The sequence below is a fragment of the Athalia rosae genome, chromosome 1, assembly GCF_917208135.1.
Source record: "Athalia rosae chromosome 1, iyAthRosa1.1, whole genome shotgun sequence".
NCBI classification, from domain to species: Eukaryota; Metazoa; Arthropoda; class Insecta; order Hymenoptera; family Athaliidae; genus Athalia; species Athalia rosae.
Window position 1 is genome coordinate 5,915,488 of NC_064026.1, and position 23,052 is coordinate 5,938,539.

Consider the following 23,052-nt stretch of genomic DNA (forward strand, 5'->3'; position numbering starts at 1 on the left):
TCCAAAATTTTGTGGTTCGATAATGGATCCTCATTGTTTTTACCACCCTCTCACAGTAAACTTTCAGAACATTTAATGCTCTCCGACAGAAATTATCGGATGAACAGTCAAATTCTTTTGCGCTGATAAGATTCTCCACTTTGAATTTTCGATTTTGCAATATTTGAGGGGCAAAGCAAAAATAAAAATTACAAAACAACGTAACGCAAAACTGCAATGATGGCTACTGCGAGCGCAATAATTAGTCCCGCACGTTTGGAGGATCTCATTAACTCAAGGGTTAATGCAGCGCACTTTATTCGAATGTGTGTACAGCTTTACATGTGTGCACACCTATGCATGCATGCCTCGCATATATCTCTGTTTTTAATTGCGGAGGGAGTTGGGAGTCACACCAGCTGCAAGCAGATTTCAGTAGAATCAAGTCAGTCAGTCACTCGGTCATATTTCTTTCAGACGTCGCTGCACTCCCTACTTTAAATTACAGTATATCCTCACGTAAAAGTCTATTTCTATCATAGATTGGCTATCGCCCTTTTGAAGCGTTGGTAAAAAGTGACTAAAAAAAAACAAAAAAAAAACTTGTAAAAATCAAAAATGTACAGCGTTCACGTGACTCCGTCAGGAAGTTCGTCCAGTAGGGCAGGGACCTCCAGAGGTACTACCCCGGATAGCGAAATTATCTACAAATCACGACGAAGAGAATCTATGCCAGTTCGAGTCCTGAACTACCTACGATCTCAATTCAAAGCCGAAGGAATACCAGGCAAGTTCACGCTGGTCGACGGAAAGCCAAAAAATTCATTTTTTCCACTCGGAAAAATAGTATGTAATGATTTATAATTTTATTTATTCTTAAGTTATGATAGAAAAAATACATGATTTGTTTTTTGTTCTTTGACTCGCAAAGATGTAGGTGTTGTGGTAGCTACACTTGTTCTTCTCGATCTCGGAAGAAGAAATATTTAAGATTTCAAATAAAACAGTTCAGTAATAAGCTCGGTATAAATGTGTTACGTGTAGAGCTTATCTGCAAAACTATAACATAAACTAATTTTCTTTGTACTTTAACAATATAGAACCAACATTTTCTACCTTTACAAGGTATAGTGTTTGAGATTTATACGCTTGAGGTGCGTATATGTAGTGTGTGTATTTTTTTACTGTATGAAACAATATATTTTATAAAAATGAAAAACAAAAATAATTCTTATCGCCTTCAGTTCGGTATTTCGACTGACTTGGAAAAATTTGTAAAAAAAATTATAGCTGAGAACCGCATGACCTATCCATTCGATGAATAATTTTGGAAAGACTCTATCACTGTAGGCCGGTCATTTCCATCCAGAATTTGTTCGACACAGTTTCTCTGCAAATCGATAGAAAAAAAAAAAAAAACAAAAAAAAAATTATAACACAATTGTACTCCGCTAAATATTATAGAGCTTTCAAAGAACCTACGTTTTCCTGCAGGTTCGAATTTAGCGATGAACCTTGCAGTGTTGCATCTTGATCGTTATTGGTCCCGCTGAATAAGGTAGCACCTGCAGATTTGTGTTCCAGTTCAGAGTTTGAATCAGATGTAGTAACTTTTTCGTTTGCACGGTATCGATCGGCTGGAGTTGCGCTTTGCTCTACAACAACCGTTGCGTCTGTAGTCGTCAATTGCTTCTCATCTGCTCGGAATTCCAAATCCAAAGGAACAGTTTCGGGTAGCATTTTTTTATCCGGTTCAGTGCTTTCAGAGAGATCGGTAGTTTTCTTCAACATTTCCTCTGCTGTCGTATCTTTCAACGAATCGGTGGATTCGTCAGATTTCTTCGTTCTATAATCGACACCCTTAACGTGTCTCGACATTCGCATACCGGTCATAGTGTCGTCATAGAGTAACCAGTAGGGCGAAAATGAATGCTGTCTAAATTCGGCTACGAATCGTCGCTTCTGCGAACAGGATGATTTGGCGGAATATAATCTCTGGGGTGTTACGATCGGCGCTGCGTAACAATAAATGCAAGAGGTCTGATCAATCCTCGAGTAATCGATGTACCCGTAGGAATTCAAATTCAATATATTCTCGAGGTAATGGTTCGTCGTATTGCCCGAGGTTTGTTGCGAAGGCCAAAAAGGTTCCAACTCCGGTACGATCGTCGGTGTGTTATTGGCGGATTGCACCGTCGTGTTATTGTAATTCATTTCCTCTTCCTGCTGAATCCCGACGGACTTTGCCGTCACACCCCTGTTGCCATTCTCTGTAAGATCGAAATTGTGCGTTTGCTGGCTCACCGCAGGATGATTGGATTTTTGAATCGTGGAATTGTACTGATGACCGAGAGCAGTTTGACGATTTATGATATTGCCGGGTCTCTCGATGTTCGGAGGTTGCGTATGAACCGTCCCTTGGACCCAGCTTGGCATTGGGGTGTTACAAGAATTCGGAAGGACCGAATTCTCGGAATATCTATGAGCTGGAGGGGGTGCCTGGTGGTACTGGGCGGCGAATGGGAAGTGCTGCATCGATGAACTGGGATTAGATATCCCTGAAATAACACCGGGCGAAGCAGACTCGGTTTCGTGTTGCAATAGTTCGCAAGTTACAGGATTGCTGCAATAATTTGTCGATTGGTGAATCGGAGGTCTGACGAAGCCGTAATTGTTTCCATCGTTTATTTGTCTCTGCGCGTGATGTTGAGGTGCGCAAGAATTCGTGACAGTTGAATTTTCACGCTCCGATGGTCTTACGGTATTGTCATTCAAATTTTGGTAAAATTTAACATCCGAACCAGGCGTTGACGCCGCGCAGTTGTTCCCATCGAAGCCACCGTTTTGATTTATCGAATACACCGACGCATCTTCGATGGGATAATGTTGATGCAGCGGATTATCCGTTTCGACAGGCCTGCAGGGAGTCGCGTAATTAGTCGCGTTGATTCCATCGTAATAATGAGTCTCTGGGAAGATTTTAGATCCGTGAACTTTGAGTTTTTGATCGATAAACGTTTCTTGATGCCCATTGTCGAGCGTAGACGCGGTTCCCCATTGCTGCTGTTCGTTCCCCTGATGAAGATCAGGCGTTTGATTAGTGTAAAGTAGCTGATATTGTATAGGATTTCCGTCGGTAAGCACGTTGCAAAACTGCCCTGCTGTCGCTTCGTTGAGGTTTCGATCGTTCTGAAGATTCCCCCCAACGGGATTCAGGACTAACTGATCCCGGACGTTGTTCACAAATCTATAATATTCCGTACCGATCGGCCAGTTATCCACATCGTTTTCATTTACCTCCGAATTAGCTGACAGGGTATCGGAATTATCAAGTAGGTTGTTCTGACTCTGGTGCTCGGTCTCCCAAATTCTACAATTTTGACCGAGTTGATCGGGACTCGCGATTTCCCCCAAATCGGCTCCAACCGGCGCCTGAAGCATCCGCCTGAGTAAAATAGACGCGTGTGCGTTCCCGTTCGGATCTTCGAGGATTTGATAATCGAACGATGCAACATTGTGCGCTAATTGTTCAGAGTAAGGCTGAGTCACTTCGAAATTGTTGACCGGGATAAGGTTCGTCCTGAGCTCAGCTGGATCCGAATCGAATCTCACAGCGTCCGCTTCGTTCCTGAGATCAATTATGCCACCGGGATTGCTGGGACCAATCCTTTCGTTGTTATTTGTATTATAGGTTTGGTAGTCTCTCTGGATACGACGTAGTAAAAATTCCCGAAATTCTTCGTACTGAGGAACGCGATTGCCATCCTCCAATTGTCTATTCGGTATTTCCTCCTCTGCTGCGACCTGCGAGTAGAAGTGTAATGGCTTATTTTAATTCAAACGATGTTTTATTCATTTTTTTTACTGAAATTTGCACATTTTTTTAATACGAGTGGCGTTACGCGACGCCTCCGTCTTACCCATTGATAAGGCAGACGATGTTGAGCGGAGTGATAATCATCGGCCATGTCATAAGTAGGGCTCTGGATAGGCGTTGAAGATAGGCTCAATTTGGCAGGTTTGCTCTTGCGTATCCTCTTCTTTCGAGTCTGTCTCAAATCGGTCAGTATTTTTATCACTTCTTGGTCATTTCCTCGCCTTGCGGCTTGAAGGACTTCAACGAGAAGTTGTTTCTGCGGTGATGCATAAACGATTATCACAATTGATCGGTTAATTTCACAATCAATAAATGCGATTTGATCCTTCCCGAATGCCATGTGCCCCAACGTATTATCGTCAGGTATACGCAATTCAACGTGACATGATACATGAGTAAAACCAGCACTGGTTTGCACTTAAATTTGTTCAAAATAATTACCTTAATGTTACCAGGAACTCTATATCTCAAGGCTAACGCTTGCAGTTCCTTGTAAGATAGATTAGAGATATCTGCACTTCCACTCATCTTTTATTTTTCGCACAAATTATTAACCGTAGAGTTCATCGACGAATTTACACGATTCTGGAATATGGCTAGGGTGGCTACATTGGGGGAAATCGTCTGCTTTGTACGATTTGCAGTACACACCCGAGTATTGTGTACGTACAGGGATTAACGTCTCACCTTTAGGTACGATCGTATTTAACTTTTATTAAGTACGAACTTCAAGCGGTTCACGCTCACATACCCATAATCCGAAATTAAAATTTAACCGCGCTTATCGCATTTCTAGCGTTCGATTCATATGAATGTTCCCCAGGCTAAATTAATTGGGTCCGGGATCTGTAGTTAATTGCTATAAATAAATGGGATAATTCGGGTATTATATTTAGCTATTCGAGATTCTGGTAGGGTCACGATATAGGACTGAAATTTTGATGAATTAATCGATAAAGTGATATCGCACGTGTAACGTGAGATTCGTTTGTGCTGCAATTGTTAGTGAGAAGCGGTGCACTCGATAAGAATTATTTTTTTTTAATTTGCCACCCCTATATTACCAGGTATATAATTTTATTAAACTCCTAAGACAGGTAATGCCGTCTCAAGTGTCGGTTTATGTAATGAGAGAATAATTAGTGAACCGCATGTGATATCATTTTCCTCTGCACACCATAATTTGCTGAGGAGAAGCCTTTCTTCTATAATATTTCGGGGGTTTCATAAATCTCATAACATTGAGCCAGAACGAGGACATCCATTATCATTTTCCTTAAATGCTTGAATAGTTGGTGTTGATAAAGAGAACAATAAGTCCCGCACACGAGTTGCTGAATTAGAAATAATTGAAAGGGTACATGAAGCAAAGGGTATAAGTATGTAATACATGACCATGCCTTATATAAGGTAGTCGAGTATTATATTATGTATTGAGTTTGCGCGGAGATGTTGGTTTTCGCGTTGAGTTCTACAGTTTTCGTTGTGGCAGCCTATACTCAGTGCGTCACCTGCGGAACAGAGTTCATATAGTCTCAGCAAGGCGGGCTGGTGATATTTTTTTCATTGGAAGATTTTCTGCGCAAACTTCTCAATAAGGCGCATGATTTTTTTATAATTTATATTATACGCTTGTACATACTTTGAACTAAAAGAATAAAATAATCATTTGAATAAACGAGAATCCACGGAACAAGTTATACCAGTCATACTGAGATTATCGAGTGGTAAATCGGGAAAGGATGAAAGCCCGAAAGAGCCGTGGAGATAAAAGTAAGTGTCTCCTCAATTTTCACACCTCGAGTACCTTTCGTACCTCGTCCTTCGTCAGAGCAGCTTATATTCAGTCAATAATTTCACTATAATCTGGAAGTTCTACTCACAGTATAGTATACACGTTTATTAATAACAGACCGCCGTACCTATACCCACCTATAGTCGCTCCAGAATCATCAGGTGAATAATGTAACTGGCGAAGAGAAATATATAGGTATAGGTTTACCTGTACCTATGCCCGAATGTAAACAACGGACGTATTATGCATTATAACATTTTGGCAGCATTATTCAGTAGAATTATAGAGTCAATCTTAAAATTGTTTTCATAATTCTGCACCGTATCTCGCGTTCAGAAGCTGCTCTCAAATTACTTGCCAGATGTAAATCGTCCTATTAGCAGCGAGTTAAGAATTGCGTCTGTGTAACGCTGTATACTTATAAGTATACATATAAGTTACCATGGAAACCCCGGATGCCCGGGACCTCACCACACGAGCTGCTGTATAGGCGCATTTACTACTTTACGCGGATATTGTAGAGAAATACCTACACATAGGGTAGAACAAAAAAAAGTTCTACCGGTGCACTTACGAAAACAAAAGCTTTTTAGGACACAGATCCCTGAAAACCATGCACTTCTATCCAAGGACGGATGGGACGTGAATCTACAGAAATGCGTCTTTCATTATCATACTTCCAACGCGTGGAGATTTAAATGATAGATAATTGGATGTACTGATAGATAATAGAGTCGAAATTTTGTAGCGCTTTTTTTTTAATTTTCTCAACGATGATTCAAGGTCCAGAATTCGTATGCAATTATGTTTGCGTAATTTTCTTACAGAGGATGAACTAGAGGAACTAACTGGAGTATTAGCAAGTACCGGGGGTGGTGCTCTGACTCTTGGGGGGCGTCATAGGCCTGAAGAATTAACGACTCTAGCTGCGACAACGAGATTTTCACGGAAAGAAATCCAGCTAATCTACAGAGGATTCAAACAAGAATGTCCCACAGGTCTTGTGGATGAAGAAGCCTTCAAGCAAATCTTTTCCCAATTCTTCCCCCAAGGAGGTAGCCTTCATGAAGTTTACCCAAAATTTTCGACATTTCAAGTCAGGATTCAAAATCAGAATTTACACCGAGTTTTGTGTAATATTTTCAGATGCAAGCCAATATGCTCACTACGTATTCAACACGATGAAACGTAAACAGTCTGGAAAAATTAGCTTTGAGGTAAACTTTACATATACACCTATACGTAAATAGATGCATAGTTATTCTGTGGTCAGTGGATCCTTAAAAACACCTAGAAATTTTGACTATGTGTTGATTACAGGAGTTTCTGTCCATTCTATCAAAAGTGTCTAGAGGCTCAGTGGAGGAAAAACTTCAATGGGTGTTTGGTCTCTATGATCTTGATGGAGACGGGTTAATAAGTAAAGACGAAATGCTGGATGTAGTTGGTTCAATTTATGAAATGCTGGGAAGATACACCCAACCCCAATGTGCCGAGCCTCAAATGGCCGCACGTGAGCATGTCGAACGTATATTTCATGTAAGTTCTACTATATCAATGATACATATGAATAAGTTAGTTCATATTTTTTGATAAATTATTTTGCTAGCTGATGGACACAAATAAGGACGGAGTTGTGACGATTGAAGAATTGGTCCAGTGGTGTTCTAAAGACGAGCAACTCTTACGTAGCTTGGATACTCTAGACACAGTGTTGTGAAATTATTTTTACCCTTTTTGATCCTGTCGTATGCTCAGTAACCGCGAGATAATGTTTATCATTTGATGCAAATTTCTGTACAGATTCGCTTGCGATGCAAATGCTGCAAGCCGCTGATTTTTTGGCAATGACCATGGCAGCAATCGAATATTTGCATCGTCTAGTATCATTCTGTAAGTCTGATATCAATTGATTTTCTAAATTGCAAACAGCTGATCGATTTCACGAAGTATGAAATCATCGACATTGCAGAAGATTTATTGAATGCTCATCACAAATATTTTACTATACCCAGTCTTTCAGATATGCGATTGCGTGATTCCAGTATTACTAATGTTACAAATCTCTTACATAACGCCTATATTATGATAATGGCTTCATTCCCCTATTCCGAATTCTAAACTTTTATCATCAAACTTTCGGAGTTCTAACAAGACGCATTACCAGCATTCGATAAAAAAAATAATGCAATTTCAGTCATTTTTCCTGTTACCAACTCGTTACCCCCAATATGTATATTGCAGGAAATGCGTCTTTTTTTTTAATCATATTGCTGACAATGAATCCCAAATTTCAGGAATGTTACATACAAATACTTACGTAAATAGGTATATAATAGGTATATTGATACTTATGCATCAATGAACTTTGAAAATGTTCTAACTTATGAGGCACCAGTTTTTTAGGTATTATTAATAATGATACGATAGAGCTCTATTTGGATATGGTAGACTTATATATAGTATAGTGATGATATAGCAGCAAAAAATAGGACAGTTAGAAATTGTTTAGAACATCTTAGACTTACAATTAGCATTGACCAAACAAGCTGCCTTCTTTGGCAGGGCCTCGTGTGATTCTCCCGTACCTTACTACTATTTAATTCATTAAAATATACATATAATATATTATATATATAGTTATTAACTCACAAGCATATATATTAGGCTTACAATCATATTTGACAAATCTATTCAAATTCTATGATATACATATAAAAAAGTTAGCAATATTACTGTATAATTGTTAAATCAAATACCTTTATACCTCGTTAAGCTCGGTCGTTGATTATATTATTAACGCATTGAAATAAATCTCTACACTTTTAGTAGAACAGACTCTAATTCTATAACTCTATTCATGAAAAAAAAGTTCGATGATACGTTCGACAATAGCAATATGTTCTGCTGAAAAAATCACGGACCATGTATCGTAGATATTTCCGAACTTTCTCATAATGATTCACACATGGTAATCAATTATGCACCGATAAAACAAATGATCTAATTTTGAATATTTTCATAAATCTAATAACTCGTTAAAAGAAGTATGGAGTACACGCATAGACCTGTCCATATGCTATTGCATCGGTAATTAACAACATGAGTTTTGTTCATAAACTGTACCATTCCGACTAATAAATAGTTGGTTACCAATCATAATTGCATATTGTTGTCGAATATGTTAAAAAAATTACCAAGACTGTTCATTATACGTGATTATCACCTGTTCATTCTGTTCTGTTTATGGAAGATAAATGAAAACAACCCCTATCCAATAGTAAGGTGACCTGTGCACTATACTGGCTACTTCAGCATACATTATTGAAGGTGAGAACATACATATACTACACTAATTGGTCCATTGAAATTTTTGTCAAAGTGTAAAGTGTTATCAAAATACGTAGATGAAGAATCATTTATCTAGAAGACATTATGTGGAATACGCCCTTCTTTTAATTGTAAGAAACAGCATATCAAAAATGAAGTGAATATACCTCGGTTTTCATTCCGGACGCTGGAATGCAAATTTCAAAAAGAATTTCGTGACTTTCTTAATGTCCTTTTTCACTGGGCCAAAACTGGTGTAGTGTAGGGACCCTTTGTAGTGTAGTGCTCTCCGTCCTTATCTTTCTCTCGGGAAAGAGAGACATGAAACCACACTCACAATCCGTGTGCACTTTTTGACCAGTGAAAAAGTTTATCAGCTGATTGTGAGTCGGTGGATGACCCGCAGCGCGTGAGGTATAATGGCAGTTGTCGACGCTTATTTAAATGCTATATTGTAGCATTGTTTTAAGTGAAAAAATATGTCAAACCTACGCTGGTCTCTTACTGGCGCCCCAAGGGCTGTCAAGTATGTATCAAAGATATTGATTTAACCAAAAACGAGCCGAATCTGTCCATTTTCTCCATCTCTCAATTTCCAGGTTAGGCATCAAACGAAATTGGTTTAAATTTCAAATAGTTGTCAAGTCTTTATTTTACAACCACTTTTTGGACTGGGGATATGTATGCGATGTTTTAATGGAACCCATGTTTTGGTTTGTCGACAATTTTGCTGCTTGGCTCGGCCCTGTGAGTATATATACTTCTCATTGATCGTACATGAGAAACAATTCTATACATTTATGGAATTCCACGACCCAATTAATTTGATAGTTATAACGAGATATACTAATAAAAGGTAAATAGTTGTTCGTAGTAATGGTGACCCTGTTGACTGCATCCATCGTCGTAATCGCCTATTGGATAGGGCTACCCTATTGGTGGCAAAAAAGTCCTGCAATGACTATAGCATTGGTGATAATAGGAAATTGGTTATTACTCAATGTGAGCTTCCATTATTACATGGGTGTCACCGTTTGTGCCGGCTATCCCCCGCAAGGTGAATTGATTCCAGAGGCTGTTAGTATTTGCAAAAAGTGTATCAAGCCAAAACCACCTAGAACGCATCATTGCTCAGTATGCAACAAATGCGTTCTAAAAATGGATCACCATTGCCGTATCCTTATGATATTTATTAAGTATACCTTTTTGAAAATGACTTTCAACGCCAATGTTATAGTATGCTTCCTTAATAAAATTTTAGCTTGGCTCAATAACTGTGTTGGACACTACAACCACAGATATTTCTTTCAATACATGGTATTCACAGTAGTCGGAATTTTATTCATCATGATCTTTGGAGTAGAGATTGCCTATCAAGAATTTTTTCCAGAACATGATCCTGATCTGGAAGGACATCCTGTGCGCGTGAACAATTCTGTCATCATCCCAATGGTTAGTATGATAATCAATTCATAATACTTCCGTACTATCCATACCTAATGTGGAGTTCTATTTATCTGTGTATTTTAATGTATTCTCAGACAGAAAATTTGGATCATTTGAGCAGTGAAGAATTGGACGAAATCGGACGTCAAGTTGCAGATATGACAATTAAAGAGTGGAAGCGTAGAGCGATAATATATGCAGCTATGATCAGTGTAGGCACTTTTGGTGCTCTTGGTGCATTAGCTTGGTGGCATTCAGGGCTGATCACTAAAGGAGAAACTAGCATAGAAGCTCGAATAAACAAAACTGAATCAGAAAAATACAAAGCTAAAGGTTGGAAGTATCGCAACCCGTATGATTTTGGGCCCAATGAAAATTGGAGATTATTTCTTGGTCTTAATGGAAGGTAGGGAAACACTGAATGCTTTTTCATGACTAGCAATGAATTCCTTACATTATGTTCTGTAGATCTTGGTGGCACATTCTTTTTCCATCACCTCACAGACCCTATGGAGATGGCCTGACGTGGAATTCGTTTCACAATATAAAACCCTCGTGACACTTACAGACTGACTACACTGTGGTCCTGCTTGAGAAGAATCATCTCGTCCACTAAGGTGATCGAAATTTGATATTCTAGTCAAAATACGCATGGCTTGTTCCACACCATCATCAAAAAGGTATTAAGTTGTCCTACTTGGCTAGAATATACGAGGAATAGTGATGCAGTCTTATTTTCTTAACTTATTTTTATTTATCACCACGTAACTTGCAGATGGTACAATACGTGCACAAACAAGATTGCGTAAGATTATAGTTAACGTCTAATGTTGAGACTCTCTTGTAAAAAACGAGCTAAAAGTCGCGCGAATATCTAATAACTGCAGCGTAACATCAAAATCAGCATTGATATGGCATAGTAAAGTAACGAATACTCTGGTAAGTTGTACAAATGCTGCCATTGCAACAAGATTCAAAGCATGAGAAAGATTTAATGAAAAAGAAATCAAATCACGGTACATCCCTCCCAATCTTCCAGACTTGTAAAGTAGTCATTTGTTAGTAGTTTTTGCTTTGTTCATTATTTCGCTGTATTGTCACTCATTTCTCATGATATACTATATCTGTAAATATGTAATATGTTGACACTTTTTTCAAATAAAACAACCACGTATACAATCATTCATTTTTGGTATGGTCGCCATTGCTATAATTTTCCAGACTGCTTGTCAATTCTGTGGGTGCGCAAACTCTTATAATTGTTTGCTAATCAAAAAATACATGCAGTTGTAGTTCAATATTTGAAAAAGGATCACCATTCAAATCCTGAAGGTCATTTGATACTTCCATAGACTTCTTACTTCCCCGCTGGCCAAACGATTTTTTCTATCCAGTCGAGGTAGTGTGAAATTCTGGTGTAGACGCCAGGAGAATTGCGTAGAGCACAAAGTTTGCCAAAGCTGGTAATCCCTACCACCTGATAAAGGCAGGTTATCTCTGGATGAATTATTTGAAGAGGGCCTCCTGAATCTCCTTGGCATGTATCAGAATGCCACCCGCCGCTTACATCTCCTGCACATATCATGCTGGGCACAACTCCACGAGGAACTGCAGCTGATCGGTTGTGCTGCAACGCACAGCGCACATTATCCAGTATATCCAATCGCGCCTTCAACAATAGCTCACTTCTATCTTCTCCTGGCATTGGACAGAAATTGATAATCGTTATCTCAGGTTAAAACCAACACTAGCAAACGCCCTAAACTATCAAAACGCTCATCAAATTGACTGATTCTTGTGCAGCCAAGTGTCTCAACTGACCTATATCGGTAATACCCCACCCTGTAGCCAAAGCTTGAGCAGGTGCAGCATCATATTCCTGATAGAGACAGGCTGGTCTGATATTGTCTGTGAATTTTACATCCTTTTTCAATTCCAGAAGAGCTATGTCTGCGTACAGAGCTGGAGGCTTGTAGGAATTGTGTTTTATTATTCTCTTAATCTCGATAACTTCGCCCAATGCTTTGTCAGCCAAGTCATGACTCCCCAAACGTACTACAGATGGGCTCCCCCTGTGGAAACATCAACGTGAGAATATGAAACCCCTATTTTCATTACGAAATATTCATTCCTTTCTCGGTCGAATAAGTTACCCCCATCAAATTTTACTTACAACCGCCCATGAGTACAGTGAGCTGCGGTAACAACCCAGTGTTCCGAAATGAGCGTACCGCCGCAGAAGTATTGGATGCCGTTATTATCATTAAACCAGCCAAGGGCTGCCATATGAGGAAATTCACCTTGTTGAGCCTTTGTACCACCTACAATAAGGGGAGTGTGAAGACCCTCACACCTTCCATTCCCAGCACTTAATGGCACACCTTGTGGTCTAGTACCGACCAAAGCTAGAGCCCAAATTTTTCGGCCAACTGCTCTACCGTATTCTTCGCACTCTGTAAGAATCCATAAGATACATTAATTGTCAGTATCTCCATATTGTTTATATTAATCTAACGAATTTATAAACGATTTTTGCATTGTCATAATTTCTAACAATTCAAAAACTATTATCATTTTTCAAATCTTACTGGTTTCAGACAATCTCGAGAGCTCTCTGGTCTCTGAATATGAGCCAAATTCTGTGCTATCATTATTTTCATTATTATTTCTATTCGCAGGAACAATCGGAATGTTCCCAATGTTGCTTATCAAGGAAGTGGGTTCGACTTCACGGATTTGTTCTCTTTTAGTGGTCTTCTTGTTCTCTTCCCATTTGTGAACAATCCATGGATTATTTGAAGGCTTTTCTGTTGTTTTCACCTCAGCATATTGACCCCATGAATTTTCCTGGGCCTGCTCTGTTGGTTTAATCTCGACATACCGATTCGAACTAGACCAAAAGGAATTCGCTGGACGCGAATTCCCGTTCATGATAATATCATATGAGTACCAAGTTAGCTGCTCTCGATCATTTGCCCCATATTGTACGCCATGTTCCGGATATGAATTTTCTACAACGAAAGCATAAAAAAAATAAAGAAATGTGGTAAAAAATTGGAATTACTATCAATAAGGTATCAATGGTAAAAATAGATGGAAATTCTTGAATTAATCTGGTTCTCAAAAATTCAACTATGATATAATCAACAAATTGGTATTTTCTGGTAATTCAAAAATTTCACTCTTTGATGAGGATTACTCTGATCGTGATTACCACAATCATTCATTAGTTATACAATATTATATCTAAACAATTTATAACCTTCTAAAACGACGTAATCAGGCTTAGATATTGTGATATCTACCAAGTTTGAAACTGTCATCAGTACGATGCAACAATTAGTGATAGATACTAGCGCCATATTCATTGTTATTCAAAAATTCAAGTATTCATAGTTAAGAACGAGCTTGAGTTTGAATCGTGTTAATTATGGTTACTGTTTAGAAAGAGCTAAACCGATCTGTTCTACCGTACTCCTGCGGGCAGCTGTTCGCAACATACACGACCCGATCAGACTGCCAACTCGCAGATTTAACGCGTCTGATATACGCAATTTTTCTGACTCATTGACAAGTATGTCCCGAATAACGCGACACTTCAAGTATCGACTCAACGCTTCAGCTTGTATTAATATTATTTTCCTCCCGGATTTGAAATGACCGCTGTAGTTCCCGTGACGAGTATGAAAATACCAATATCGGTATGGCACGTTAATTTTATGGCAACATCACCTGATCGCGAGATACGCGTATCTGATTTTGGCCTTCGCAATTCGCAATGGGAAGGGAACTTCCAAATATTTATCAACTTATTCACCGCAGTGGGGAAGAATGTCGTTCTAAAAGAGATTCCATTCAATCTGGGCTTTTTGCAATACCAGTTATAACTAATGAACCTCCTATTTGACTTTCGAAAACTCGTACTCTGGCACGTGACATTAATTAACTACAGGTGAATGAATTACCTCTGATTAAATGTGATTTCGCGATCGACAATGCTCGTTAAGGAAACATTTGACGTTGTATTCTACCGGATAAAAGATTGAAGGAAATGGAAGCCTGTAGGTGAAATTATATCGTATCACATTGCGAGATACTTTGCTTTTCAAAAATCATATTGGTAAGTACTTGTTCTCGGTAGATCACATATGCATGGATAGACATATTTGCCGGCGATTATTCATCGTGTCCCGCGCTGGTTGCCGGTTGATATCGTATGCACATTGCAAGTCTGGTAGCATCCTAGTAAGGGATTCAACAAGTGGATCCATGATTTAGGATCTATGAAAACAAACGAGCGTAATCGCAGCTGCGCAATGGATCACATTATATAAGATCAGTGCAATGGAGCGTTGGTTGCACTATAGAGTTCAGTGATTGGTTGGTTGCCGCCATCGCTGCGCATCATGCATGCACTTGTTGCATTTTCAAACAAAGAAGCAGCAGCGCTCTTCCCTCATCTCATCATCCCCTTCCCCGCACTTCACAAGTTTGGCGCGTTTACAAAATGGCGATTGTAGCGGTGTAGCTCAGAGGTGGTCCAACTCGTTTTTCATGTATTAGTTTTGGTTTTTTAAGATTTTAAATTATTTTGACGCGTGCTAAGCGGAGGCACGCGTAAAGTAACCTAAACCAGTGACCGCAATGTCGAACGAACACACATTTGGAGTGCTCAGCAGCTCTCAGGAGAGCAATTTAATGAGTGAAGGAACATATTCTTCACTGGTTTCTGAACTTCTGTAAGTATGTTTTGAGCAATTGAACTCTGATTAGAAATACCTGCCTGTTGTTGTTTCTAACAGTTAGTTTTTCATTTCGCATTTTTTGAGATCAGTTTCAAATTACAAAAACAAAAGAAAAAATTAATTAAGCGTCACGTTGCACAGAGTTAAAAAAATCAAGGTGTAACTTTTACATGCGTTTTACAAAGGTGTGTATCTGCATACAACTAAAACGAGGCTTTGTTTTTTTGCAGTAATAATCCTGTTGGATTGGTTGATTCCTTTGCTGATTGTGAAGAAAAATGTGACATTACTCGTCACGAGCAAGAATTACTGCAAGCGCAGTCCTTACCACACCATATTCTGCCAGCTGAAATGCCAACAAGCGACGAGTTTGCTGGATTATATAACTTCCAACTGGATCCAGTTCAAAATGGTGATCAAAAGACTTATGTTGTAAGTTTTGAATTGATTACAACCTCTTGAATTCTGTTTGAACTGTCTTGTACGTCTTATATATTATTATTACGAGCATGTAAACATTTCTCTGCGATCACTCGAATGTAAGTAAAAGAAATTTTTTCCCTGACTCGTGATAATCAGGATAAACGATAGAATTATGACTTAAGTTGACGAACATTCGAGGTAGAAGCCTCCTGTTGGTCAATACATTTAATGATTGTTGGGTGGATTTTGCAAATTTCAACCAACATACTACACTAACAATGAATTGAAAAATAATTTCTATTTTGGCGATCCAGCTGACACGATACATCTGTTGATTCACACGAACTGAGTTATCTTTTAAATAATAGCAGCTGTTATTGCAAATGGGGACTAAGATGATAACGAATGGAATTATATTTTCTTAGGCAAAGCATGCTTTCATGCTCTTTTCTCTATGATAATTAACTACGAAAAACTCTACACAGCTAACAAAGTTATAGTGGTCAATGGATACGGAGATTCAGATCAGCAGGTTGTGTGCTCCTTTGGGTTTATGAAGCGACTTAAAATGTTGCCGACGATATCAGTGATAAGTATGTGGTTCACAAGTGGTCTATCACAAAATTTGATGAAGTGGTTCTTGGTTGTGCAGTGCACATTATTGACACTGCATAATTATTAACTAGTTGATAAAATTGTTGCATGTCAATCGCACTATCCATTACTTTTCACTTCACCTTCATAATTACAGTACTCTCAGAAGCTGAAAAAGGTCTTTACCGAGATGGATAAGACGCTTCCCATCTACATCAAGTGGTTCCCTGCTATACCTGGATTATTCGTTCGAGCCGTTATGTCGTTTTGCTCAGCGACACACCGATCTGAACCTGTGACTAGATGCCACAACCATATTGCAGTTTCAAATCAAAATGTGCCTCATCTGCGCCACGTTCTGAGCTGCAAGCACACAAACGCCACTTATCATGAAGTAAATGGTCACTTCTCTGTACTTGTACCTCTTGGCACTCCTCAAACTGGGTCTGATTACATCCAAATGGATTTTGTATGCCACTGCAAGAACAGTTGCAGTCCTGGAATTAATCGACGGCCAACAGAAGTGATTTTCACCTTAGAAAATTCAATTGGGGAGGTTTTAGGGCGCCGTAAGCTTCAGATAAGAATTTGTAGCTGCCCAAAGCGTGATAGGGAAAAGGAAGAAAGGCCCTTAAAGGAACTTGCGCATTCTCGAAAGAGAAAACTTGCCATAGGGAAGAAATTCATGCCAAATAAAAAGCTCTGTGATGACCCCAACGTTTTTACCTTTAATGTAAAAATCTATGGACGCGATAACTATTCAAAACTCCGGGAATGTGCGTTTGATGCTATGGCTGGATCAATTGCGCGTGGAGAACCTCGCCATATCATCGAGCCTCTTATGGAAGAGATTGTGCGCATGCCAATGTAATAAGAAAGTTACAATCTTCATCATTTATAAAATATAGGCTAATCGGGGTTGCCCAACTTAATTTTTATAGCTCATCGTACCAAACAAAAAGCAGAATGCAATGGAAGAGATATTGTTTGTAGATTCATTCTCGTCGAATTAGTTTGAAGCGCCAAGTTGCAGTTGATATTGAATTCTAACTGCACATTAAGTGCAATTTACTATTGGGCATTGACGATAATTGACATTATAAGAAGTGCGCTCATAATCGCATAATAATAATAATAATTTCTTAAGTTGTTTTGGCAACGATGCTCAGAATTGATTTGTTCTATTGTAAATCTTTTGAAATATTTTCGATATCGTTTTCATAGGAAGTCATCTTCACGTGAAAACATCATTTTTATTCCATTTGACGAAATTGTCTCACAAATGTGCATTGAAAAATTTTTACTCTTATTGTTAGCATTCTTTGCATCCCAGTTATATCTTTGTTACTTGTCGTAATTATTCGTTTAGTTATAATTATTCACGTAAGTCTAATTTTGTTCGTTTAGCAATAACAATAGCTTTGACATTAGGTCAACTCTACGGAATAATCGTTCCCACTGGTATGGGAAAGAGAATGCAACTTGACCAAAATTTTGCATTCCATAGAACCCAGTGATATCCAACAAGACTTATTGCGTTGGATAAAACTCGTATCTTGATTAATCATAACCGATTTTCTTTGGCTTATGAATAATAGAGATAGCGCTTGAACCTGCGGAACGTTAAAATTACTGCCATATTAAAAGCACGATATTCTTGTATTTTCTACATTATGTATCTTTATTTTATATTCTCTCTTTTCACATGAAATGTTACAATGTGATAACGTTATGTAACATGTTGAATTAATAAATACCTAGATATTGGTACCTTTTAATGATGTGTGTTATTTTAAGGCATCATTTTAACACCGACCAGAGTGACGCAGTGTTGGGTCAGGTCATGCAACCGGGAAAATGATTCCAGTAATCTCGATCATGTCTCACATCCGAGCCACTTCACCTGGACAAGATTCCACCAGCTGGATTTCTATAGTCCTTATATTAAGGGCCTTAGGAAGAGGGGCAGTTTGTTGAGGCGTCAATTGCTGGGAGTGTTCTTCCAAGATCACAACGCTCCTCCGGAGCTTCACTTCTGTACCATCTGCACCCCATCCACGCAAATACCAATCCCATTGCCTACTGCCACCGCCGGTAGTGATTATCCACGCAGATTCTTCGTCGCACTGTGCAAAAGCGAAAACACATGAATATAATTCAACCGTCGGAGAATGGATTGGATGGACATCGATCATCGCTTCGAACGAGTATGAATTTCAGATCTTTCTGGGATAATCGATTGATTCAATTCCGGATGACTTTCATACCGACCTTGAAAATGAATATCTCCCCCGCATGGTGCAACACGTAAATAGCGTCCGGTCCCAGGGGTGTGGGTACGGAAACAGTGGCTGTACCGCTGTAAAAATGTACTTGCGGCCCCTGATGAGCCGTACCAAGATGTTCGAGAAGAAAACCCGGGGTGACGAGCTCCGTGCATCTCGTATTCTGTGCCAAAGGACATCGAACAAAGGCGTTGGAAATTGATTCCGTGGAACCACCCCAGGTCGGAGTTTGTGGTACACTGAGAAGACTGCCCGTTCCCCTTGCGCCTCTTTCAAAGGTAACATCTGGATTAGAAGAGCTTGGAAAATCTCTCAGTTCGTTGTCAAGACCGCGAATAATCACAGGGTTCGCGAGTTCTCCAGTGCTTGCCGACTTAGCGCGATCGCTGGAACTAAGTTCTCCGAGACGCTTGGCTATCAGTCTTCTCGAAGTCCCACCCGAATTCTTATGTTCCTCGTCGTTTACTATGACGGATAAATTTTCGGCGGATGCAGCTTTGTTCTCCATCGATCGCTCAACGCCGACCCCGAGGAAAAGCCTCGCCAGTAAGTGTCTAGCTCCTGTTCTAACGTCCTTGTTATCCCCAACTCCCGTTTTTCCACCCCCACGTTTTAACCGACCAAATAATTTCTCTCCCAGATGAGATTCGCCGTTACCAAGCTCGAAAGCCTCCCGTAAAGTACCGTGGACCTTATCCGCCAAAAGGCATCTGCCTTGTCCCAAACGAACTCGGCATACCGGGCATCTGTCGGTTCTGGATCTGCATCCTGAACACAAGATGTGACCGTGGACACATTGGGATACAGGAGGAGCTGCGCTTTCCAAACAAATCGGACACTCCAGGGCTTTGACGGTACCGGAAACAGCGTTAGCTAATTTTCGAGCAACTTCTGGTAGCGGACCCTGAAGAGCCACGCCTGGATCGCAGTTCTTCACTCCGTTTACTGCGAGGTCATCGTCAGGGAATTCTTCGGTCGTTGAAGAGGCGGTAATGACCTCGGGACTACGCCATACTTCAAGATCTATGGAGCGTTTTGCTCGGTTTTGTATCAAGGTCGCTATTTCCTTGACACGGAGACCAACGACGTCGCGGCCGCAAACTTCGAGCAGACAGTCACCGGCCCTGGTCGAGAACATGAGAGGTTTTCGGTATTTCATAATTATTGATTATTACTAAATTTTCATACTACGTCAACGTTGGACGGGAAGTCTCAAAATGTAGCAAAAGTCAATGTACCGTCTTCTGGGGTCTGTACATTGCCGCATACACGTATCTACGTATTTCGCAGTTCATCCTTTTCGGATGTTACGTATAACCGGAGTACAAACGTCACCGTGAATAGGTGCTTCCAGGAAAGCAGCGATGATAAGGAAAATAACTAGTATATTAACGAAAACCCTGTGCGTTCAAATACTTAATACCTGCGTCTTCTCTTACTTTTCTGTGACGTCAGAAGATCGATCAACCGCGATCGTAAAGAGGAACGGAAATAAGTTAAGGTTTAATCACTTCTCACCTCAAACCGGCTTCGTGAGCGATGCTTCCTGGCTCGACAAAGCCCACCCACGGATACGGGTCCCACTTTGAACGCGTCAAATGGAACCCGCAGGACTTCTTCTCTTTTTCGCACCCAGGAGCCCTGCCGTCATTTTCCGTGACGTCAACGGGCAGGACAACCTTTTCTCTTGACGATGATTTTATGTAAATAATATCCACGTCATGTTCCGCGGGAGCGGTCATTGTTATCCTTACACCCGCAGCCTCGGCCAAAAGTTCAGATGTCGAAACACTCCTCTGCAAGAACATTTTGAAATTTTTTTCAAACCTGAACTCAAACTGCACACAATTTTTTGATTCATCAATATTCTTTACACTCGCGGTTTGAACTCTAATAGATATATTTGTTTGTTGCGTGCCACGAACTCGGACGAATTCCAAGCTTGGACTAGCTAGGAGCTCGTTCAAACACATTCATTTTTTCGTGCGTCATAAAACAACGCTAATTAAATTGACATTACCAGCTTTACTTAGTTTTGTAAACACTAAAATGCGGCATTTAACTTTTTCCACCGATCTATAGGACATCTTTATTTTCAAGCGCTTGCTCCCGCGTGCACGTATATGATATTCGCATTTTTTTTCAACAATACGACATCTTAGGATATCAATTTAATTTTTAAGACGTAATTTTAAAAGCCGATCCATCGATGCACACGTTATGGTAACCTTCGCCGTAATTTCCTGCGCTTACCTGATATTAAATGAATTATACGTAACACTGAAACTGCTGAAGCGAATAATGACTCGCACCCGTAATATCGTGCGCGAAAGCAAAGGGCCAACTGTTAGAAGCAAGAATACGTTAACAACTATACGAACCTATAGGAATTACCACAGTGTCAGTCTTTGGGAGTATATAGTCATATGCAATATCGGTAAGTAAAAGTTGCGGAGGTTGCTCGCCTTCACCTACTTATGAGAAATCTAACTTACCTCGACCTTAGTTTTCAATTGAAGGCTACGCGTTCTACCTTCCGGCCGGGCGCAAGTTGAAATCGCTTTCCGCATCCCCTGATCGGAATGTTAGCAACGTCCAAGAATGCATGCGGGCTAGTTTGCCATTAGTGAACTGAGCACATATTCATATATACTAGAGATTAAACAGCTATACTTATAGCTCCGTATCGAACCAGGAACCTGACTAATTTAGTCGTTATTCAAATTGGCGTCGCATTTATGACGAGTTCAGTCGACGATCGCTATCGGTGGATTTGTTCGTTTCTTTCTTTCTTTCTTTCTTTCATTTAGATTTTTTGTTTCTCGATCCTTTTTCTTGGATTTATAGACTATTTGTTCTATTTCGAATTTTTGTCCTTGATAGATGTATTGTAATCCATCCTCCATTTTTAAGTGTGCTAATTGTCTTTTTCAATGTTAAGAAATGTACAAACGAGGCCTTCGAATGTAGTTGAATTAGAAAAGCTTCTAAAGCTGAATAGTATAACGAAACCAAGTACTACAGTCTGACCCAGAGAAGTGTGATGCCAGGGCATGCCATCGGAACAGGGGGATCGTTTGATCAGTGGATCATCATCGATTAGTAATTTCTATGATTTCATTAATTGTCGCAGTACCGCGAATTTTAGTATACCTGTTGAGAAGTATTTCAAAGTTTTTCCTGGTACCATGACTTAATATAGATCCAAAAATGTGATCGCCACTCCGCCCTCCGGGCAGAACGGTTTTTTCTTCCTGGAATCGATCCGAACGATCTACGGCCACCGACTTGTTTGCTCTTTTATCGGATATGATTATTCCTGAGCTAGAGTTAACTTTTTACGGATACTCGTATCATAACGCGGTTCGTGAGCTGCACGTTTTGTTGTATATCAGCCTGCCTATCAAAAGGCGCAAGTAAGGGTGAATATGCAACAATTATCCGGACAGATTGAATTTTTCTTCTTTCAACCAACACATCTTCAAACATCTATTTGGTTTTTCATTTCATCATTAATTCATCATTCCGACGAATCAGTGTCTCATTATGCAAATTTCATTTTTATTGAATCTAGGGAACATGGTATTCGAATTATGCGGGTGGCCTAGCGTAGGTATGATTTTCATCTCAGAAGACATCACTGACACAAACATACTGAGATGTACGGATTTCCTGGTTGCTCAATTCTCTGTTAATCAATGAACTTAGTCGGTTATAACGAGGTCACGGTTGCGAAACAATTCATATCTGATCAATAACAAAAATTCGTTGAATTCTCTTGACTAAATTGTTAAGACTTGAAAATTCAACTTCATTCTGTGCTATCGATTTCCAGAAAAGTTTTCTGTACCCGTTCCGAGATGAGATACCGGATATTTTATTGTGTAAGATATTCAGCATCACGTGAACAGTAATGACATGTCAAAGTTTCTTGCTATTAACTTGGGGTGATCGCCGATTAAGCATTATACACAGCCAGCGGATTCCGAATAGCGTGAATAAGAGTTTCGCATGATTAATTAATCACTATAGATCCGCGTGCAAATGAAATATATCGATAACATAATATGTCAGATAGCTATGTGACAGGTACACATACATACCTATAATTAAACGCCCTCCCCGCCTCGAGTCGCGGCAAGTTTTTTGCTGGCAACGGTAAACAACAAAGGCATGACCAAAATCGCATAATAAATTTTTATATTCTCCATGTATCAGACTCATAGACATGGTCAAAATAAATATCTGTAAATTGGGCGAATCGTCTTGCGAGGCGATCCAAAAAAAACTAATGCCGCGTAGTTTATTTGATGAATTATAAAAAGTAACGAAAAAAAAATCTTTTCTCGATTTTGAACGCCATTTAGCAGCTCCGAGTAATCACCAGACTATTCGTATAAGTTTAAACAGGTTTATCCAGGTTTCTCCTTGCAAAACAGCCAAGTTTTGGCTTATGGTTGTTCACTTTTCGTTAATCATACCTGTGCCCCATGTAACGCCTTTCGTTGATGTATACCGATGAAATAAGAATTTCGCCGCAGATTTCCTCATAGCAATTGCTATAGGTCCAGGTATCAT

General features: G+C 39.6%; 6 protein-coding genes across 13 annotated transcripts; 3 read left to right on the forward strand and 3 right to left on the reverse strand.

The window, feature by feature from the left end:
• The first annotated feature begins 228 nt into the window (after positions 1-228).
• Positions 229-8,813, forward strand: LOC105688388 (Kv channel-interacting protein 2-like). 2 transcript variants are annotated; one of them, XM_012404656.3, is made up of 5 exons: positions 229-766; positions 6,479-6,706; positions 6,798-6,868; positions 6,972-7,190; positions 7,261-8,813. In XM_012404656.3, exons 1-5 carry the CDS (start codon positions 598-600, stop codon positions 7,369-7,371), a joined length of 798 nt encoding a protein of 265 aa, XP_012260079.1. In that variant the 5' UTR covers positions 229-597; the 3' UTR covers positions 7,372-8,813. The 2 variants fall into 2 exon arrangements, with proteins under 2 accessions (XP_012260079.1, XP_012260087.1); XM_012404664.3 differs by lacking the exon at positions 229-766 and adding an exon at positions 4,143-5,629.
• Positions 884-4,511, reverse strand: LOC105688374. Its single transcript, XM_012404622.3, has 4 exons — positions 4,298-4,511; positions 3,900-4,112; positions 1,462-3,783; positions 884-1,369 (listed from the first exon to the last, which is right to left on the reverse strand). The coding sequence occupies exons 1-4, from the start codon at positions 4,382-4,384 to the stop codon at positions 1,286-1,288; spliced, it is 2,706 nt and encodes a 901-aa protein (XP_012260045.2). The 5' UTR covers positions 4,385-4,511; the 3' UTR covers positions 884-1,285.
• A 147-nt stretch (positions 8,814-8,960) lies between the features above and the next one.
• LOC105689113 (palmitoyltransferase ZDHHC16B) lies at positions 8,961-11,609 on the forward strand. 3 transcript variants are annotated; one of them, XR_002305828.2, is made up of 7 exons: positions 8,961-9,507; positions 9,586-9,728; positions 9,846-10,155; positions 10,243-10,433; positions 10,523-10,833; positions 10,896-11,107; positions 11,203-11,609. XR_002305828.2 is itself a non-coding variant. In XM_012405893.3 (6 exons), the coding sequence occupies exons 1-6, from the start codon at positions 9,461-9,463 to the stop codon at positions 10,984-10,986; spliced, it is 1,098 nt and encodes a 365-aa protein (XP_012261316.2). In that variant the 5' UTR covers positions 8,961-9,460; the 3' UTR covers positions 10,987-11,609. The 3 variants fall into 3 exon arrangements, 2 of the variants coding, with proteins under 2 accessions (XP_012261316.2, XP_020709459.2); XM_012405893.3 differs by having other exon boundaries at positions 9,581-9,728; positions 10,896-11,609; XM_020853800.2 differs by having other exon boundaries at positions 10,896-11,609.
• On the reverse strand, positions 11,162-14,577 carry LOC105689105 (serine protease snake-like). Of its 3 annotated transcripts, none has more exons than XM_048654977.1 (5): positions 14,556-14,577; positions 13,016-13,438; positions 12,601-12,880; positions 12,249-12,499; positions 11,162-12,125 (listed from the first exon to the last, which is right to left on the reverse strand). In XM_048654977.1, the coding sequence occupies exons 2-5, from the start codon at positions 13,356-13,358 to the stop codon at positions 11,785-11,787; spliced, it is 1,215 nt and encodes a 404-aa protein (XP_048510934.1). In that variant the 5' UTR covers positions 13,359-13,438; positions 14,556-14,577; the 3' UTR covers positions 11,162-11,784. The 3 variants fall into 3 exon arrangements, with proteins under 3 accessions (XP_048510934.1, XP_048510938.1, XP_012261302.2); XM_048654981.1 differs by lacking the exon at positions 14,556-14,577 and adding an exon at positions 14,160-14,347; XM_012405879.3 differs by lacking the exon at positions 14,556-14,577 and adding an exon at positions 13,690-14,153.
• A 15-nt stretch (positions 14,578-14,592) lies between these two features.
• Positions 14,593-17,967, forward strand: LOC105689091 (cellular tumor antigen p53). Its single transcript, XM_012405854.3, has 3 exons — positions 14,593-15,166; positions 15,403-15,604; positions 16,347-17,967. Exons 1-3 carry the CDS (start codon positions 15,072-15,074, stop codon positions 17,058-17,060), a joined length of 1,011 nt encoding a protein of 336 aa, XP_012261277.2. The 5' UTR covers positions 14,593-15,071; the 3' UTR covers positions 17,061-17,967.
• Positions 17,844-21,125, reverse strand: LOC105689075. 3 transcript variants are annotated; one of them, XM_012405842.3, is made up of 4 exons: positions 20,970-21,125; positions 19,993-20,270; positions 18,461-19,598; positions 17,844-18,315 (listed from the first exon to the last, which is right to left on the reverse strand). In XM_012405842.3, exons 1-4 carry the CDS (start codon positions 21,042-21,044, stop codon positions 18,073-18,075), a joined length of 1,734 nt encoding a protein of 577 aa, XP_012261265.3. In that variant the 5' UTR covers positions 21,045-21,125; the 3' UTR covers positions 17,844-18,072. The 3 variants fall into 3 exon arrangements, with proteins under 3 accessions (XP_012261265.3, XP_012261259.2, XP_048510918.1); XM_012405836.3 differs by lacking the exon at positions 20,970-21,125 and adding an exon at positions 20,728-20,748; XM_048654961.1 differs by lacking the exon at positions 20,970-21,125 and having other exon boundaries at positions 19,993-20,487.
• Positions 21,126-23,052: the final 1,927 nt, after the last annotated feature.

Bases quoted from the DNA above. Each gene is read 5' to 3' on its own strand.
- LOC105689105 (XM_012405879.3), bottom strand. From the start codon at position 13,795: ATGAATATGGCGCTAGTATCTATCACTAATTGTTGCATCGTACTGATG. The intron at 13,439-13,689 runs GTTATAAATTGT...CTTTCGTTGTAG, and splicing joins TGATTACGTCGTTTTAGAAG to AAAATTCATATCCGGAACAT. The intron at 12,881-13,015 runs GTAAGATTTGAA...GGATTCTTACAG, and splicing joins CTCGAGATTGTCTGAAACCA to AGTGCGAAGAATACGGTAGA.
- LOC105688388 (XM_012404656.3), top strand. From the start codon at position 598: ATGTACAGCGTTCACGTGACTCCGTCAGGAAGTTCGTCCAGTAGGGCA. The intron at 767-6,478 runs GCAAGTTCACGC...ATTTTCTTACAG, and splicing joins CAAAGCCGAAGGAATACCAG to AGGATGAACTAGAGGAACTA. The intron at 7,191-7,260 runs GTAAGTTCTACT...TTATTTTGCTAG, and splicing joins ATGTCGAACGTATATTTCAT to CTGATGGACACAAATAAGGA.
- LOC105689091 (XM_012405854.3), top strand. From the start codon at position 15,072: ATGTCGAACGAACACACATTTGGAGTGCTCAGCAGCTCTCAGGAGAGC. The intron at 15,167-15,402 runs GTAAGTATGTTT...GTTTTTTTGCAG, and splicing joins TCACTGGTTTCTGAACTTCT to TAATAATCCTGTTGGATTGG. The intron at 15,605-16,346 runs GTAAGTTTTGAA...TCATAATTACAG, and splicing joins GTGATCAAAAGACTTATGTT to TACTCTCAGAAGCTGAAAAA.
- LOC105689113 (XM_020853800.2), top strand. From the start codon at position 9,426: ATGCTATATTGTAGCATTGTTTTAAGTGAAAAAATATGTCAAACCTAC. The intron at 9,729-9,845 runs GTGAGTATATAT...AAAGGTAAATAG, and splicing joins TTGCTGCTTGGCTCGGCCCT to TTGTTCGTAGTAATGGTGAC. The intron at 10,834-10,895 runs GTAGGGAAACAC...TATGTTCTGTAG, and splicing joins TTTCTTGGTCTTAATGGAAG to ATCTTGGTGGCACATTCTTT.
- LOC105689075 (XM_048654961.1), bottom strand. From the start codon at position 20,447: ATGTGTTTGAACGAGCTCCTAGCTAGTCCAAGCTTGGAATTCGTCCGA. The intron at 19,599-19,992 runs GTGAGAAGTGAT...GTTCTCGACCAG, and splicing joins GCTCACGAAGCCGGTTTGAG to GGCCGGTGACTGTCTGCTCG. The intron at 18,316-18,460 runs GTCGGTATGAAA...GCTTTTGCACAG, and splicing joins GGGAGATATTCATTTTCAAG to TGCGACGAAGAATCTGCGTG.
- LOC105688374 (XM_012404622.3), bottom strand. From the start codon at position 4,384: ATGAGTGGAAGTGCAGATATCTCTAATCTATCTTACAAGGAACTGCAA. The intron at 4,113-4,297 runs GTAATTATTTTG...GCATCACCGCAG, and splicing joins GAGTTCCTGGTAACATTAAG to AAACAACTTCTCGTTGAAGT. The intron at 3,784-3,899 runs GTAAGACGGAGG...TTCTACTCGCAG, and splicing joins ATCGTCTGCCTTATCAATGG to GTCGCAGCAGAGGAGGAAAT.